At 44.5% G+C, this 12,057-nt stretch overlaps 1 protein-coding gene across 10 annotated transcripts in view; it reads right to left on the bottom strand.

Moving 5' to 3' along the window:
• The window catches only part of LRCH3 (leucine rich repeats and calponin homology domain containing 3), a 94,875-nt gene extending 84,167 nt beyond the window's left edge, over positions 1-10,708 (bottom strand). For all 10 annotated transcript variants that reach the window (XR_004032377.1, XM_030823053.1, XM_030823056.1 and 7 more), the window contains exon 1: positions 10,250-10,708. Coding sequence is in view for 9 of the 10 variants with exons in the window: in XM_030823053.1 (XP_030678913.1) it covers positions 10,250-10,511 (262 nt within the window). In the remaining variant the exon portion in view is untranslated. The remainder of the gene's footprint in view (positions 1-10,249) is intronic.
• Positions 10,709-12,057: the final 1,349 nt, after the last annotated feature.

Here is a 12,057-nt window from a genome sequence, read left to right as displayed (position 1 = left end):
CCAAAGTGCTGGGATTACAGGCATGAGCCACCACGCCCGGCCCCTTTTCATTTTTTAATAGACTGATGTTGAAAGTATTCAATTTGGTCGCCCCATATCATATGGGGTTAAATTAACTAAGGCCAATTATTTACTTACTGAGACCCTTTGGAAAAAGAATTACCTGGTTAACGTTAGAGCAGTGCTTCTTAAGCTGAAATGCAAATGCAGATTCTTATTCCGAGATGAGGCCTGCAATTCTGCATTTCTCACAAGGTCCCGCGAACCTTCTATGGCATGCCATAGAACCAGATGTGAAAAACCACTAACCTCCAAAATAACTTTTAGAGTAAAGGAGCAAACTATTTTTTTTTTTTTTTTTTAAACGGTCTCACTCTGTGGCCTAAGCTAGAGTGCAGTGGTGCAATCTCAGCTCACTGCAACCTCCACCTCCCAGGTTCAAGTGATTCTCATGCCTCAGCCTCCCAAGTAGCTGGGATTACAGGCATAAATCACCACACCTGGCTTAAAGTAGAAAATTCTAAGGAAGTGTTTTTCAAGTGGTTCTTAACCACCTGCACCTAGTACCATCAGGATGCTTGTTAAAAATGTAGTTTAATGGACTCCACCCCAGATCTCCTGAATCTCTCTAGTAATCAGACCCAGGGATACGTATTTTTTAAAAAGAGCCCCAGGTGATTTTATGCACAACACTAAAGCCTGAGAATCAATATGCTACAGCTTGTCACTTGATAACAGATGGCCAGAAGCCACAAATTTTCTAGGCTAAAAGAAGCATGACCACATTATCTGACTAAGATTTTCCTTACACAAGTGAGACATATAACTACCAAAGTTGAAAACACTGGATAAACAGAGAAAGCCTCCTTCACTACATATAAGGTTTAAAATTTTTATTCCTTTTATTATAATCAATGAATCCATTGTGAAAGTTTCCAAATACCTAGAAGTTGACATTTATTTTGAGAGAACAACTCTTAGCACATGTAACATCATTTCTCTTATCCCCTATGACACCAATTTAAAAAGTTCTGAATGCTTGACTTTTTCACACCAAAGAGAAGCATACTCACTAGTCTTATCCTTGAGAATGTTCTGATTGAAACTCCCAGGGTCCCCACTGAAACCAGTTACTTTATACAGCAGGCAGGCATCACTGTTCCAAAGCTATGAAAGTGAACAGGCTCTCAATCACTTCTTTTCGCTTTATCATTCACCCATCCATTCATTCAACAAATACTCAAAAGTTATACGCCAACAAACTGGATAACTCAGAAGAAACGCATAAATTCCTAGGAACATACAACCTCCCAAGATTGAATCATGAAGAAACAGAAAATCTGAACAGATTAATGAGTAAGGATTGAATCAGTAACAGTCTCTCACCAAAGAAAAGCCATGGTTTCACTGCTGAATTCTACCAGACACATGAAGAAGAACTAATAACAATCCTTCTCAAACTCTTAAAAAAACTAAAGAGGGGAATACTTCCAAACGCATTTTACGAGGCCAGCATTACCCTGATACCAAAGCCAGACACAAAAAATAAAATTACAAGCCACTATCACTGATGAACATACATGGAAAAATCTTCAACAAAATATAACACAGCAAGAAGGCCCTCACTAGATGGCAGCACCTAGATCTTGGTCTTTCCAACCTCCAAAATTCTGAGCCAACAAATTTCTACTCATAAATTACTCAGTCTGTGGTATGCTGTTATAGCAACACAAAATGGACTAAGACACCACTCTAATCCCTGGAACTGTGAATACAGGATCTCATACCCTGAATATCTTCCTTATGTGGAAGAGGGGATTTTGCAGATGTAATGAAGATTACTAATCAGTTGATTTTAAAATTAATCAAAAGAGGCACAATCTTGGTAAACCGAGTCTCATCACATGAACCCTCTGCATAGCAGCAGCAGAGGAAGTCTGAGAAACTGGAAGCACGAGAAGTGTTTGATGACACACCAGTGCTGGCTTGAGGATGGAGGGGCCACGCTGTAAGAATGCAGGTGGCATCCAGGACCTGAGAGTGGCCTGAGGCTGACAACCAGAAAGGAAATAAGAACCTCAGTTTTATAACCACAAAGACTGAATTCTGCCAAAACTTCAATCAGCTTGGAAGCAAACTGTTCCCCAAAGCCTCCAGGTAAGAGCCCATCCTGCCAACACATTAATTTCAGTCTTGTGAAACCCTGAGTTCAGCTGAGTCCAGACTCCTAACCTCTGGAACTATAGTAAATGGGTGCTGTTTTAAGCTGCTAAATTTGTAATAATTTGCTATTTAGCAACAGAAAACTAATATACCTCCTACAAGAAGCTGCCAATCTAGTACAAGATGATATTGTTTACTGTGACAACAGAAAAATGTGCACAGGGCATTAAGAAAACAATAAGTGCCTGACTGGGGAGGAGGGATGGTAGAGAGAAAGGAAGAGAATCTAAAAAGGGACGGCCAAAAAGAAGAGGTGCCATGAGAAATACATGAGTTAACAATGAAGAAGTTAGCCTCAACAAAAGTAGAACATAAATGAAGAAAAGTGAATAAATCATAAACATACAATTCAATTTTTTAAAAGTATAGCATGAACAACCATATAATCACCACCAAGGTCATGAAACAGAGTATTTCCAATACTTCAGAAATCTATCCCTGACTCCCAACCCAAAGCCCCCTTTCCCAATCACAGCTTTTTCCTTCTCCCCTAGAGGTAACCATTATCCTGACTTTTATGGCAATTATTTCCTTTTCTTTGTACTTTTAGCACTTATATTTTTTTGTTTTTGAAGTTTACTAAATATATTTGCACTGTATATATTATGCTTCACACTTCACTTTCTCGACATTATGTTTCTAAGGTTCATTCCTGCAACTGCATATAGTTATAGCTCATTTATTTTATTTTTTTTTTGAGATGGAGTCTCACTCTGTTGCCCAGGCTGGAGTGCTGTGGTGTGATCTCAGCTCACTGCAACCTCTGCCTCCCAGGTTCAAGCGATTCTCCTGCCTCAGCCTCCTAAGTAGCTAAAATTACAGGTGTCCACCACCACGCCGGGCTAATTTTTTGTATTTTTAGTAGAGACGGAGTTTCACCATGTTGGTCAGGCTGGTCTCGATCTCCTGACCTTGTGATCCACCTGCCTTGCACTCCCAAAGTGCTGGGATTACCAGTTCAAGTGTTTTCTCAGTTTTCTACTGGGTTGTCTTTTTCTTGTTTGTAGAAATTCTTAAATATTCTGGATCTAATCTGTTGCATTTATTGGAAATCTTAAGAAGACTGTGGCTTACCTTCCCACTATGATATGAAAATCATTTTTAAAAAACTGTGGGTTTTTTTTTTTTGATACAGAGTCTCACTCTGTTGCCCAGGCTGGAGTGGAGTATAGTGGCGCGATCAGCGTGATCCCAGCTCACTGCAACCTCCACCACCGGGGTTCAAGCGATTCTCTTGCCTCAGCCTCCCGAGTAGCTGGGATTACAAACACCTGCCAGCATGCCTGGCTAATGATTTTTTTTTTTTTTGTAGTTTTAGTAGAGACGGGATTTCACCATCATGGCCAGGCTCGTCTTGAACTCCTGACCTCATGATCCACCTGCCTTGGCCTCCCAAAGTGCTGGGATTACAGGCATGAGCCACTGCACCCGGCCTGTTTGTTCTTTTTTGTTTTTTTGTTTTGAGAGGGAGTCTCACTCTGTCACCCAGGCTGGAGTGCAGTGACGTGATCTCGGCTCACTGCAACCTCTGCCTCCCGGGTTAAGCAATTCTCCTGCCTCAGCCTCCCGAGTAGCTGAGTCTGGGATTACAGGTGCGTGCCACCACAGCCAGCTAATTTTTGTATTTTTAGTAGAGAGGGGGTTTCACCATGTTGGTCAGGTTGGTCTCAAACTCCTGATCTCAGGTGATCCACCCACCTCGACCTCACAAAGTGCTGGGATTACAGGCATGAGCCACCGCACCTAGCCAAAAACCTGTTTTTAATGGGAAAATCTATTACCCAGTTTTTAAATAAGAAATCAGTTAAACCAGTTTAAATCCAAGGTTTAAGATTTCCTTCAAACAATAAAAATTTAGAAATTGTGAAGAGCAAAGAAGAAAGTTAAAAATGAATAAGGAAATGCTTTACATTTTTACTACTCGTTTGATTCTAAAATTAGTCACACTGCATTTGATATTGCCAGCTGCTTCAGGAATTCAAAATAATATTCCTTTGTGTGAATTACCACACTGACCATACAATTTTCCCAAGCGCACCTGGGATATTTTACAGATGAACGGGAAAGAACAAGAAACATGTATATAACCATACCACTTAAAGTCATACTTGATGTTATCATACGAAGTAACATTAACCATCCAGCTCCCAAATACAGCCACTGTAAAAGGAACTGGAACCTGGGAAATCCTCGGCCCCAACACTGCTGCCATTCCCCTACTGTCAACACTGGTTCAGTGGTCATCTGTGGTTCTCGCCTCCCCTAAAGAAACCATCCTACTCCCTCCCCTTCCCTTTTAAAAACAGTCCCAGGGGAGTCTAACATACTGTCCAACCTAACTTCCTGCAGTGATGAGAGTTCTATTACCTGTGTGGTCCGGTATGACAGAGAGGAGGTTGGTCCAAGGTGCCGTCCAAAATGAGGTATGTGACTACTGAGCACTTGAAATGTGGCTAGTGCAAATGAAGAACCAGGTTTTAAATTTCTATTTTAACCACCACTTACGGCTAGTTACTACCATACTAGACAGCACAGTTCCAGAAAGATTCATAGTGCATATACTGTGACTGTTACAAAACAGACATAAACAGGCTGGGCGCGGTGGCTCAGGCTTGTAATCCCAGCACTTTGGGAGGCCGAGGCGGGCGGATCACGAGGTCAGAAGATGGAGACCATGGTGAAACCCCGTCTCTACTAAAAATACAAAAAAATTAGCCGGGCGTGGTGGCGGGCGCCTGTAGTCCCAGCTACTCGGAGAGGCTGAGGCAGGAGAATGGCGTGAACCCGGGAGGCGGAGCTTGCAGTGAGCCGAGATTGCGCCACTGCACTCCAGCCTGGGTGACTGAGCGAGACTCCGTCTCAAAAAAAAAAAAAAAAAAACAGACATAAACAAGGATCCAAGAAAAACACAATCTCAAATTAAGACCTGGTACTCTAGTCCGTATTTCCAAGACTAATGAAACCATAATTTTGTGAGTTACAGACTGCCTCCTTGGAAAATTAAATAGCATTTTAGCAGTCCTCATTCTTCTTACCTAGAAAGTATTCATTTCTTGAAAATTTTAATTCTCATAGCTCCAATAACACTGCATTACTTTGGCTCACCTGCCACATGTCAATTTGTTTCCTTTTTCTGTGTGTAATCGTAGTCCACCTCCCCACAGCATCCTGCTCTCACCCGTAGGCTTTACCCCAATGTTGAGTCTTTGCTTTCTTGTTTTCTGTATTTCATTCAAGAGTTTTCTTCAAGCTTCAGCTATGGCTCTTATTTGCCTTCTGCAAAACAGTATCACCTCACTATATAACCTTAAGAATATAATTTAATCTGAGATTGCTTCTCTCTCATTTATTTATTTATTTTGAGACAGGGTCTCACTCTGTTGCCCACACTGGAGAGCAGTGGCGCGATCTCCGCTCACTGCAGCCTCAATCTCCCAGACTCAAGCGATTCTCCCACCTCAGCTTCCCAAGTAGCTGCGACTACAGACGCATTCCACCACAACTGTCTAATTTTCGTATTTTTTTAAGAGACGAGGTTTGCGATGTTGCCTAGGCTGGTCTCCATCTCCTGGGCTCAAGTGATCCACCGGCCTCAGCCTCCCAAAGTGTTACAGTGCTAGGGTTACAGGCGTGAGCCACTGCACCCAGCTTCAGATTGCTTCTCATTTGTGAAATAACTTGGAAGGTCATTATGGTTCCTCCTGGTTTTAGGATTTTTCTGTTTTTTGTTTTGTTTTTTTTGAGACGGAGTCTCGCTCTGTTGCCCACGCTGGAGTGCAGAGGCGCCATCTCAGCTCACTGCAACCTCCACCTCCCCGGCACAAGCGATTCCCCTGCCTGTCTCCTGAGTAGCTGGGATTATAGGCGCCTGCCAATGGCAACCAGCTAATTTTTGTATTTTTAGTAGAGCCGGGGTTTCACCGTGTTGAGCAGACTGGTCTCGAACTCCTGACCTCAGGTGATCCACGTGCCTCGGCCTCCCAAAGTGCTGGGATTACAGGCGTGAGCCACTGCACCCAGCCTAGTTTTAGGATTCTATGAATTCTAGTACAGGCCTAGGTACTGGATCTTTTTTCTTTTTTCTGTTTTTGTTTTTTCCCAGACTGATTCCTCTTTCCATCTTTTAAAATGCTGGTATCTCCCTGAGTTGACAGTGCCTACCTTTTCCATTCTCTACGTCCTTCCTCCAAGAATCTTATAAACTCTCACTATGACTCTCTTGAATTTATTCCATAGCCTTAACTTCACTCTACATTCTTTTTTTTTTTTTTTTTTTGAGATGGAGTTTTGCTCTTCTTGCCCAGTCTGGAGTGCAATGGCGTGATCTCAGCTCACTGCAGCCTCCACTTCCGGGATTCAAGAAATTCTCCTGCCTCAGCCTCCCAAGTAGCTGGGATTACAGCCATGCACCACCACGCCCAGCTAATTTTTTGTATTTTTAATAGAGACGGGGTTTCACCATGTTGGCCAGGCTGGTCTTGAACTCCTGACATTGGGTGATCCACCCGCCTCGGCCCCCGCAAGGTGCTGGTATTACAGGCGTGTGCTACCATGCCCAGCTAATTTTTTGTATTTTTAGTAGACAGGGTTTCACCATGTTGGCCAGGCTGGTCTTGAACTCCTGATCTCGTGATCCACCCGCCTCAGCCTCCTAAAGTGTCACTCTACATTCTAAAGCTCTAGTTTCTGTTTGTTTCTATTTGTCCCACATGATTCACTAGATGTGCTGCCAACCCTTCAAAGATATTCGGCAAACAAAAGAACTTACAGGAACCCAACTTGTCAGTATAATTATTGATCAATAACACAAATTTTAGGGTCAAATGTATCAGAAATTGAATCCTAGTTCTGTCACTTATTAGCTGTGAGACCTTCATCAAATTATTTAATCTCCTGAGCCTCAATTTTCTCACATGTAAAATGGGGTCAAAAATAGTATTTACAACTCACTATGGTTGTTTTTGTTCATGTTATATATGTACACACACACACACACACACACACACAGCTTAGCACAATACGTGGAATATGTTAAGACCTCAATAAATGTTAGCTACTATTATAAGCAACAGCATTACCATCTTTCTAGTCTTACAGGTTTAACAGTTATCTTGGACTCCTTCTATCCTTTTTTAAATAAATTCAATCAGCATTTGTCCATTTTCATTTTCCAGTATGATCTCAGTGTACCAGGATTTCATTCCCTCACAGCTTTCTGTTATGCAGCTACCCAACCAGATTACTAGATTTAAAAATATTCATAAGGCCTCATTTTTGTTTCTTCTATATTACCCAGCATAACGCCTGAAACATAGAAGTTGTGCTATTATTACACAATTCAAACAATCCTTCCACCCGTCTATCTCCCCATTAGATCTCTTGAGTTCTTTCAGGGCAGGGAGTGTCTTGGTCCTCTTCATCCACCGATAACTGCCAAAGTCCTTCTGTCAATAAATGTCTGTTGAATGAATGCTGACCTCTAAACCTACTGGCTATCTAGCTTCCTCGTATATGAAAGGCAGCTCTTACATTCTCTAATCCAATAATTTATTTTGACCAAATTGGTCTCACCACAATATCATCATGTACAATTTCACTGTATTAGTCAGGACCTTTTTATCATCAAACAATTCTGGCCAGGTGAGGTGGGTCACACCCGTACCAGCACTTTGAGAGGTCGAGGCGGGAGGATCACAAGGTCAGGAGATCGAGACCAGCCTGGCCAATATGGTGAAACCCCATCTCTACTAAATATATAAAAATTAGCCAGGCATGATGGCGGGCACCTGTAATCCCAGCTACTTGGGAGGCTGAGGCAGGAGAATCACTTGAACCCAGGAGGCAGAAGTTGCAGTGAGCCGAGATCATGCCACTGCACTTTACACGTTTTGACCAGATAAAAAATCAACCAACAAAAAATGTGGTTTCTACAGAAAACTATTAAAGTGTAGGCAACACCATACTTAAAAACTCAGAGCACAGTAAGGAAAAACCTCTTTGGTATTACTTATTATTCTTCATAAATGCACTTGGATTTTCTTAGTCAATAAAATATTTAAGGACTCAACACGTTGCTCCTAGAACTAGTGAAAAGCAGGTGAGATAATGAGCTAGGCAGACTACTGTAATCAACTTGTTCTTTAGCTTCAGGCTTGATGTAGTAACAATGAAATGACTCACACCAATATGAAATCACTATACCATATAACCATCTCCTAAACAGAAGCAGGAAATTTGGGGTGTGAATGATAATTTTAGATGCTGTCTACCAGAACACACACAAAAGGAAAGTGGCTGCTCATATTTACCTTAGTAAGAAACTTTAATTCACTAAAAAATATTCAGTTCAACTGTTTCCAAAAAGAGATTAAATAAGCAGGCATTTAATGTCTTCTATTTTAAACTACAGCAAGTTTCTTTGGAAAGAATAGCTTCTTTAGTTTAACAGTTCTGCTTATTTTTCCAACATGAGTGAATCATATGTAACACTTATCAACTTTTAATGACTGCAAAGCATAGAAAATGTGCTCAATCTAAGATTGTAAAATAAAATAAGATACCAAGTACTGCCGGCCGCAGTGGCTCACGCCTGTAATCCCAGCCTTTTGTAAGGCTGAGGCCGGCGGATAGCTTGAGCCCAGGAGTTGGAGACCAGCCTGGGCAACATAGCAAAACCCCGTCTCTACAAAAAAAATACAAAAAAATTGGCCGGACGCGGTGGCTCACGCCTGTAATCCCAGCACTTTGGGAGGCCGAGGCGGGCCAATCACCTGAGGTCAGGAGTTCGAGACCTGCCTGGCCAACATGGTGAAATCCCGTCTCTACTAAAAATCCAAAAATTAGCCGGGTGTGGTGGTGGGTGCCTGTAGTCCCAGCTACTGGGGAGGCTGAGGTGGGAGGATCACCTGAGCCTGGGAGGCAGAGGTTGCAATGAGCCGAGATTGCGTCATTCCACTCCAGCCTGGGAGACAAGAGCGAGATACCGTCTCAAAAAAAAATATATATATAAATACATTTATATATATAAAAAATTAGCTGGGCGTGGTGGCGGCCGCCTGTAGTCCCAGCTACTCGGGAGGCTGAGGTGGGAGGATCACCTGAGCCCAGGAGGTCGAGGCTGCAGTGAGCAGTGATAACGGCACTGCAAACATTATGATGAACAACTCGGGCACCAGACACTGTTCGCTACAACTAAGAAAGCCAAATAATACCTACTTACTTATTCTCTTTCCTGTGTTCGAAAACATACATAACACGAAGTAATGCTTTAAAAAGGAATAGCAAGGACAGGTATGTTAGACTATCTTTTCTAAGTAGTTTGCTTCAACTTTTTTTTGGAGGACATGAGGAGTGGGAGAGGAAACTAATGGGACTCGGCAGGCGGGCTCTAGTTATTTTTACAAGCATATTTATTTTGTAAGTCAACTAGATGGAGGCGAAGAAAGAAGTTCCAGCGTTCGGGTTCACTTCACACACACCCCAACACTTCTTTGGGGTTCACTTTAAACACACACACCCCAACACTTCTTTCGGGTCCACTTTAAACACACACACACCCCAACACTTCTTTCGAAAAAACTCCAGGACTGAGACCGACCCTTCCTGACAATGCAGCTCGTCCAGACACCCCCGCTACTCTGATCTGTGAAGAGCTCGCGCTAACGTTCCCGTCTTAGCAGGTCCATTCGGCACCCCAAATCCGAAAGGGCCTGCAGAAACCGGGGGGGGGCAAGGGTCTACCTCCGCCATGGCAGAAGCTGATTTTCCTCCGAAAGCCTAAAAAATCATCCATCAATCACTCCGGCCCCCTTCCCCGAGAGATGCCGCCGCCCGCCGCCTCTCCCCAGGCTCTGGGTCCGGCGCAGGCCCGGAGGGCTGGGGCCGTCGGCTTCTCCCCGTTACCCGGGTCCGGACCCGGCGCCTACGGGACGAGCTGCTTTAACTCCCCCGCATCCGCCTTCCCCGGCCGGGGCGGTTCCCGGCGCCCGGTCTCCGGCGGGCAGAGACGCCCCCCCGCTCCGCTCACCCGCCCGGGTGGTGTCCGTCAGGTCGTGGTTGGCCGCTCCCCGGGGAAACTCCCTCAGTTTCCGGCCGCTCAGGCTCAGCACCCCAGTGACCGCCGCCTCCTCCAGGGCTCGATCAAGAGAGCGGCTCCACGACCCCGGGCCGAAACCAGGGCCTGCCCCGGAGCTTGGGCCGCAGTGAGCACCAGGGAGGTTACCTCCCGACGCTACCGTGCCAGAGTACTCGGCAGCCGCTGCCACAGCGACCAAGCCCGCGGCCGCCATTTCCCAGCCGACAACACTCGGGCCCGCCAGCTCGGCGCATGCGCGGCCGGACCGCTGGGTGGGCGGAGAAAGGGGCTCACGGACCGACCCCGGACGGTTCCCGTGATGGGCAGCACCGTGGTGCCCCCCGGCGCAGCCAGGCGCTTGCCCCCGCCCACATGATGAGCTTTTCAAGGGAAATTAAAACGGACCTCACAAATCCGGAGCAGCCCCCTTAAGATGCCTCTACAAAAACATCTTTCGGGCAACGCTCCGCATCAAAACTTCTCCGCCTTGCTCCCTCAGTAGTGGAGAATTCGACTAAGCATTAAATTAAGAATTTTTTTTTTTTGAGACAGAGTCTTGCTCTGTCGCCCAGGCTGGAGTGCAGTGGCGCGATCTCGGCTCACTGCAACCTCTGCTTCCTGGGTTCAAGCTATTCTCCTGCCTCAGCCTCCCGAGTAGCTGGGATTACAGGCACGCACCACCACACCCGGTTAATTTTTGTATTTTTAGTAGAGACGGGGTTTCACCATGTTGGCCAGGATGGTCTCTATCTCCTGACCTCAAGTGATCCGCCCGCCTCGGACTCCCAAAGTGCTGGGATTACAGGCTTGAGCCACCGCGCCCGGCAAGGATTCTTTCTTAACACTGTTGCTGCAGAAACTTGGACGGTGAGAGGAGAGGACCCTCTGAGATACGACCTAAACCGTCTCCCAACTTCATTGTATTACCAGATGATCTAAGTCGAGGTTTGGTGCACTTACTATGGTTGCTGGAGAGAAAACAAACAAACATGTGCTAATCAGGCTCAGAATTCTCATTAAAAACGTAATATTTTATATCATCCATCCCTTTTATAAAATAGCTCTTCTTAATGAAAATATAACAAATATTTTCAATAGTACTTGTCCTTTTGGCAAGATTTTATTGTTGTTGGATAAAGCAAGATTAGAATAGTATTAAAATCTAAAATGTTGGTCTGGAACCAAAATCGAGGAATAGAAAATGATCTGACCGTAATCTAAATGTGGGAATTAAAGGTAGAACCGAAGAGATGCTCTAAATTGAAACCACTCAAGTAATGAAAGAGTGGAAAATACTTCATTTAAAACTAATTAGACGCCGGGCGCGGTGGCTCACGCCTGTAATCCCAGCACTTTGGGAGGCCGAGGTGGGCGGATCACGAGGTCAGGAGATCGAGACTATTCTGGCTAACACAGTGAAACCCCGTCTCTACTAAAACAATACAAAAAATCAGCCGGGCGCGGTGGTGGGCGCCTGTAGTCCCAGCTACTCGGGAGGCTGAGGCAGGAGAATGGCGTGAACCTGGGAGGCAGAGCTTGCAGTGAGCCGAGATAGCGCCACTGCACTCCAGCCTGGGCAAAAGAGCGAGACTCTGTCTCAAAAAAAAAAAAAAAAAAAAAGAAACCAATTAGACCTCATTTATATTGCAGCCAGTCTCCAGCATATTCTTCAGTCTGTTTTACTGAAGAAGCCATTTCTGCTATATGATGTAAATTTTGCCAACAATTAATCAACTAGTATTTACTACGGGAAATGTCAG

Source organism: Nomascus leucogenys, chromosome 11, assembly GCF_006542625.1.
Source record: "Nomascus leucogenys isolate Asia chromosome 11, Asia_NLE_v1, whole genome shotgun sequence".
Taxonomy (NCBI): Eukaryota; Metazoa; Chordata; class Mammalia; order Primates; family Hylobatidae; genus Nomascus; species Nomascus leucogenys.
Note: the sequence above shows the minus strand (reverse complement) of the source record. Positions and strands in the feature narration are given on the sequence as shown.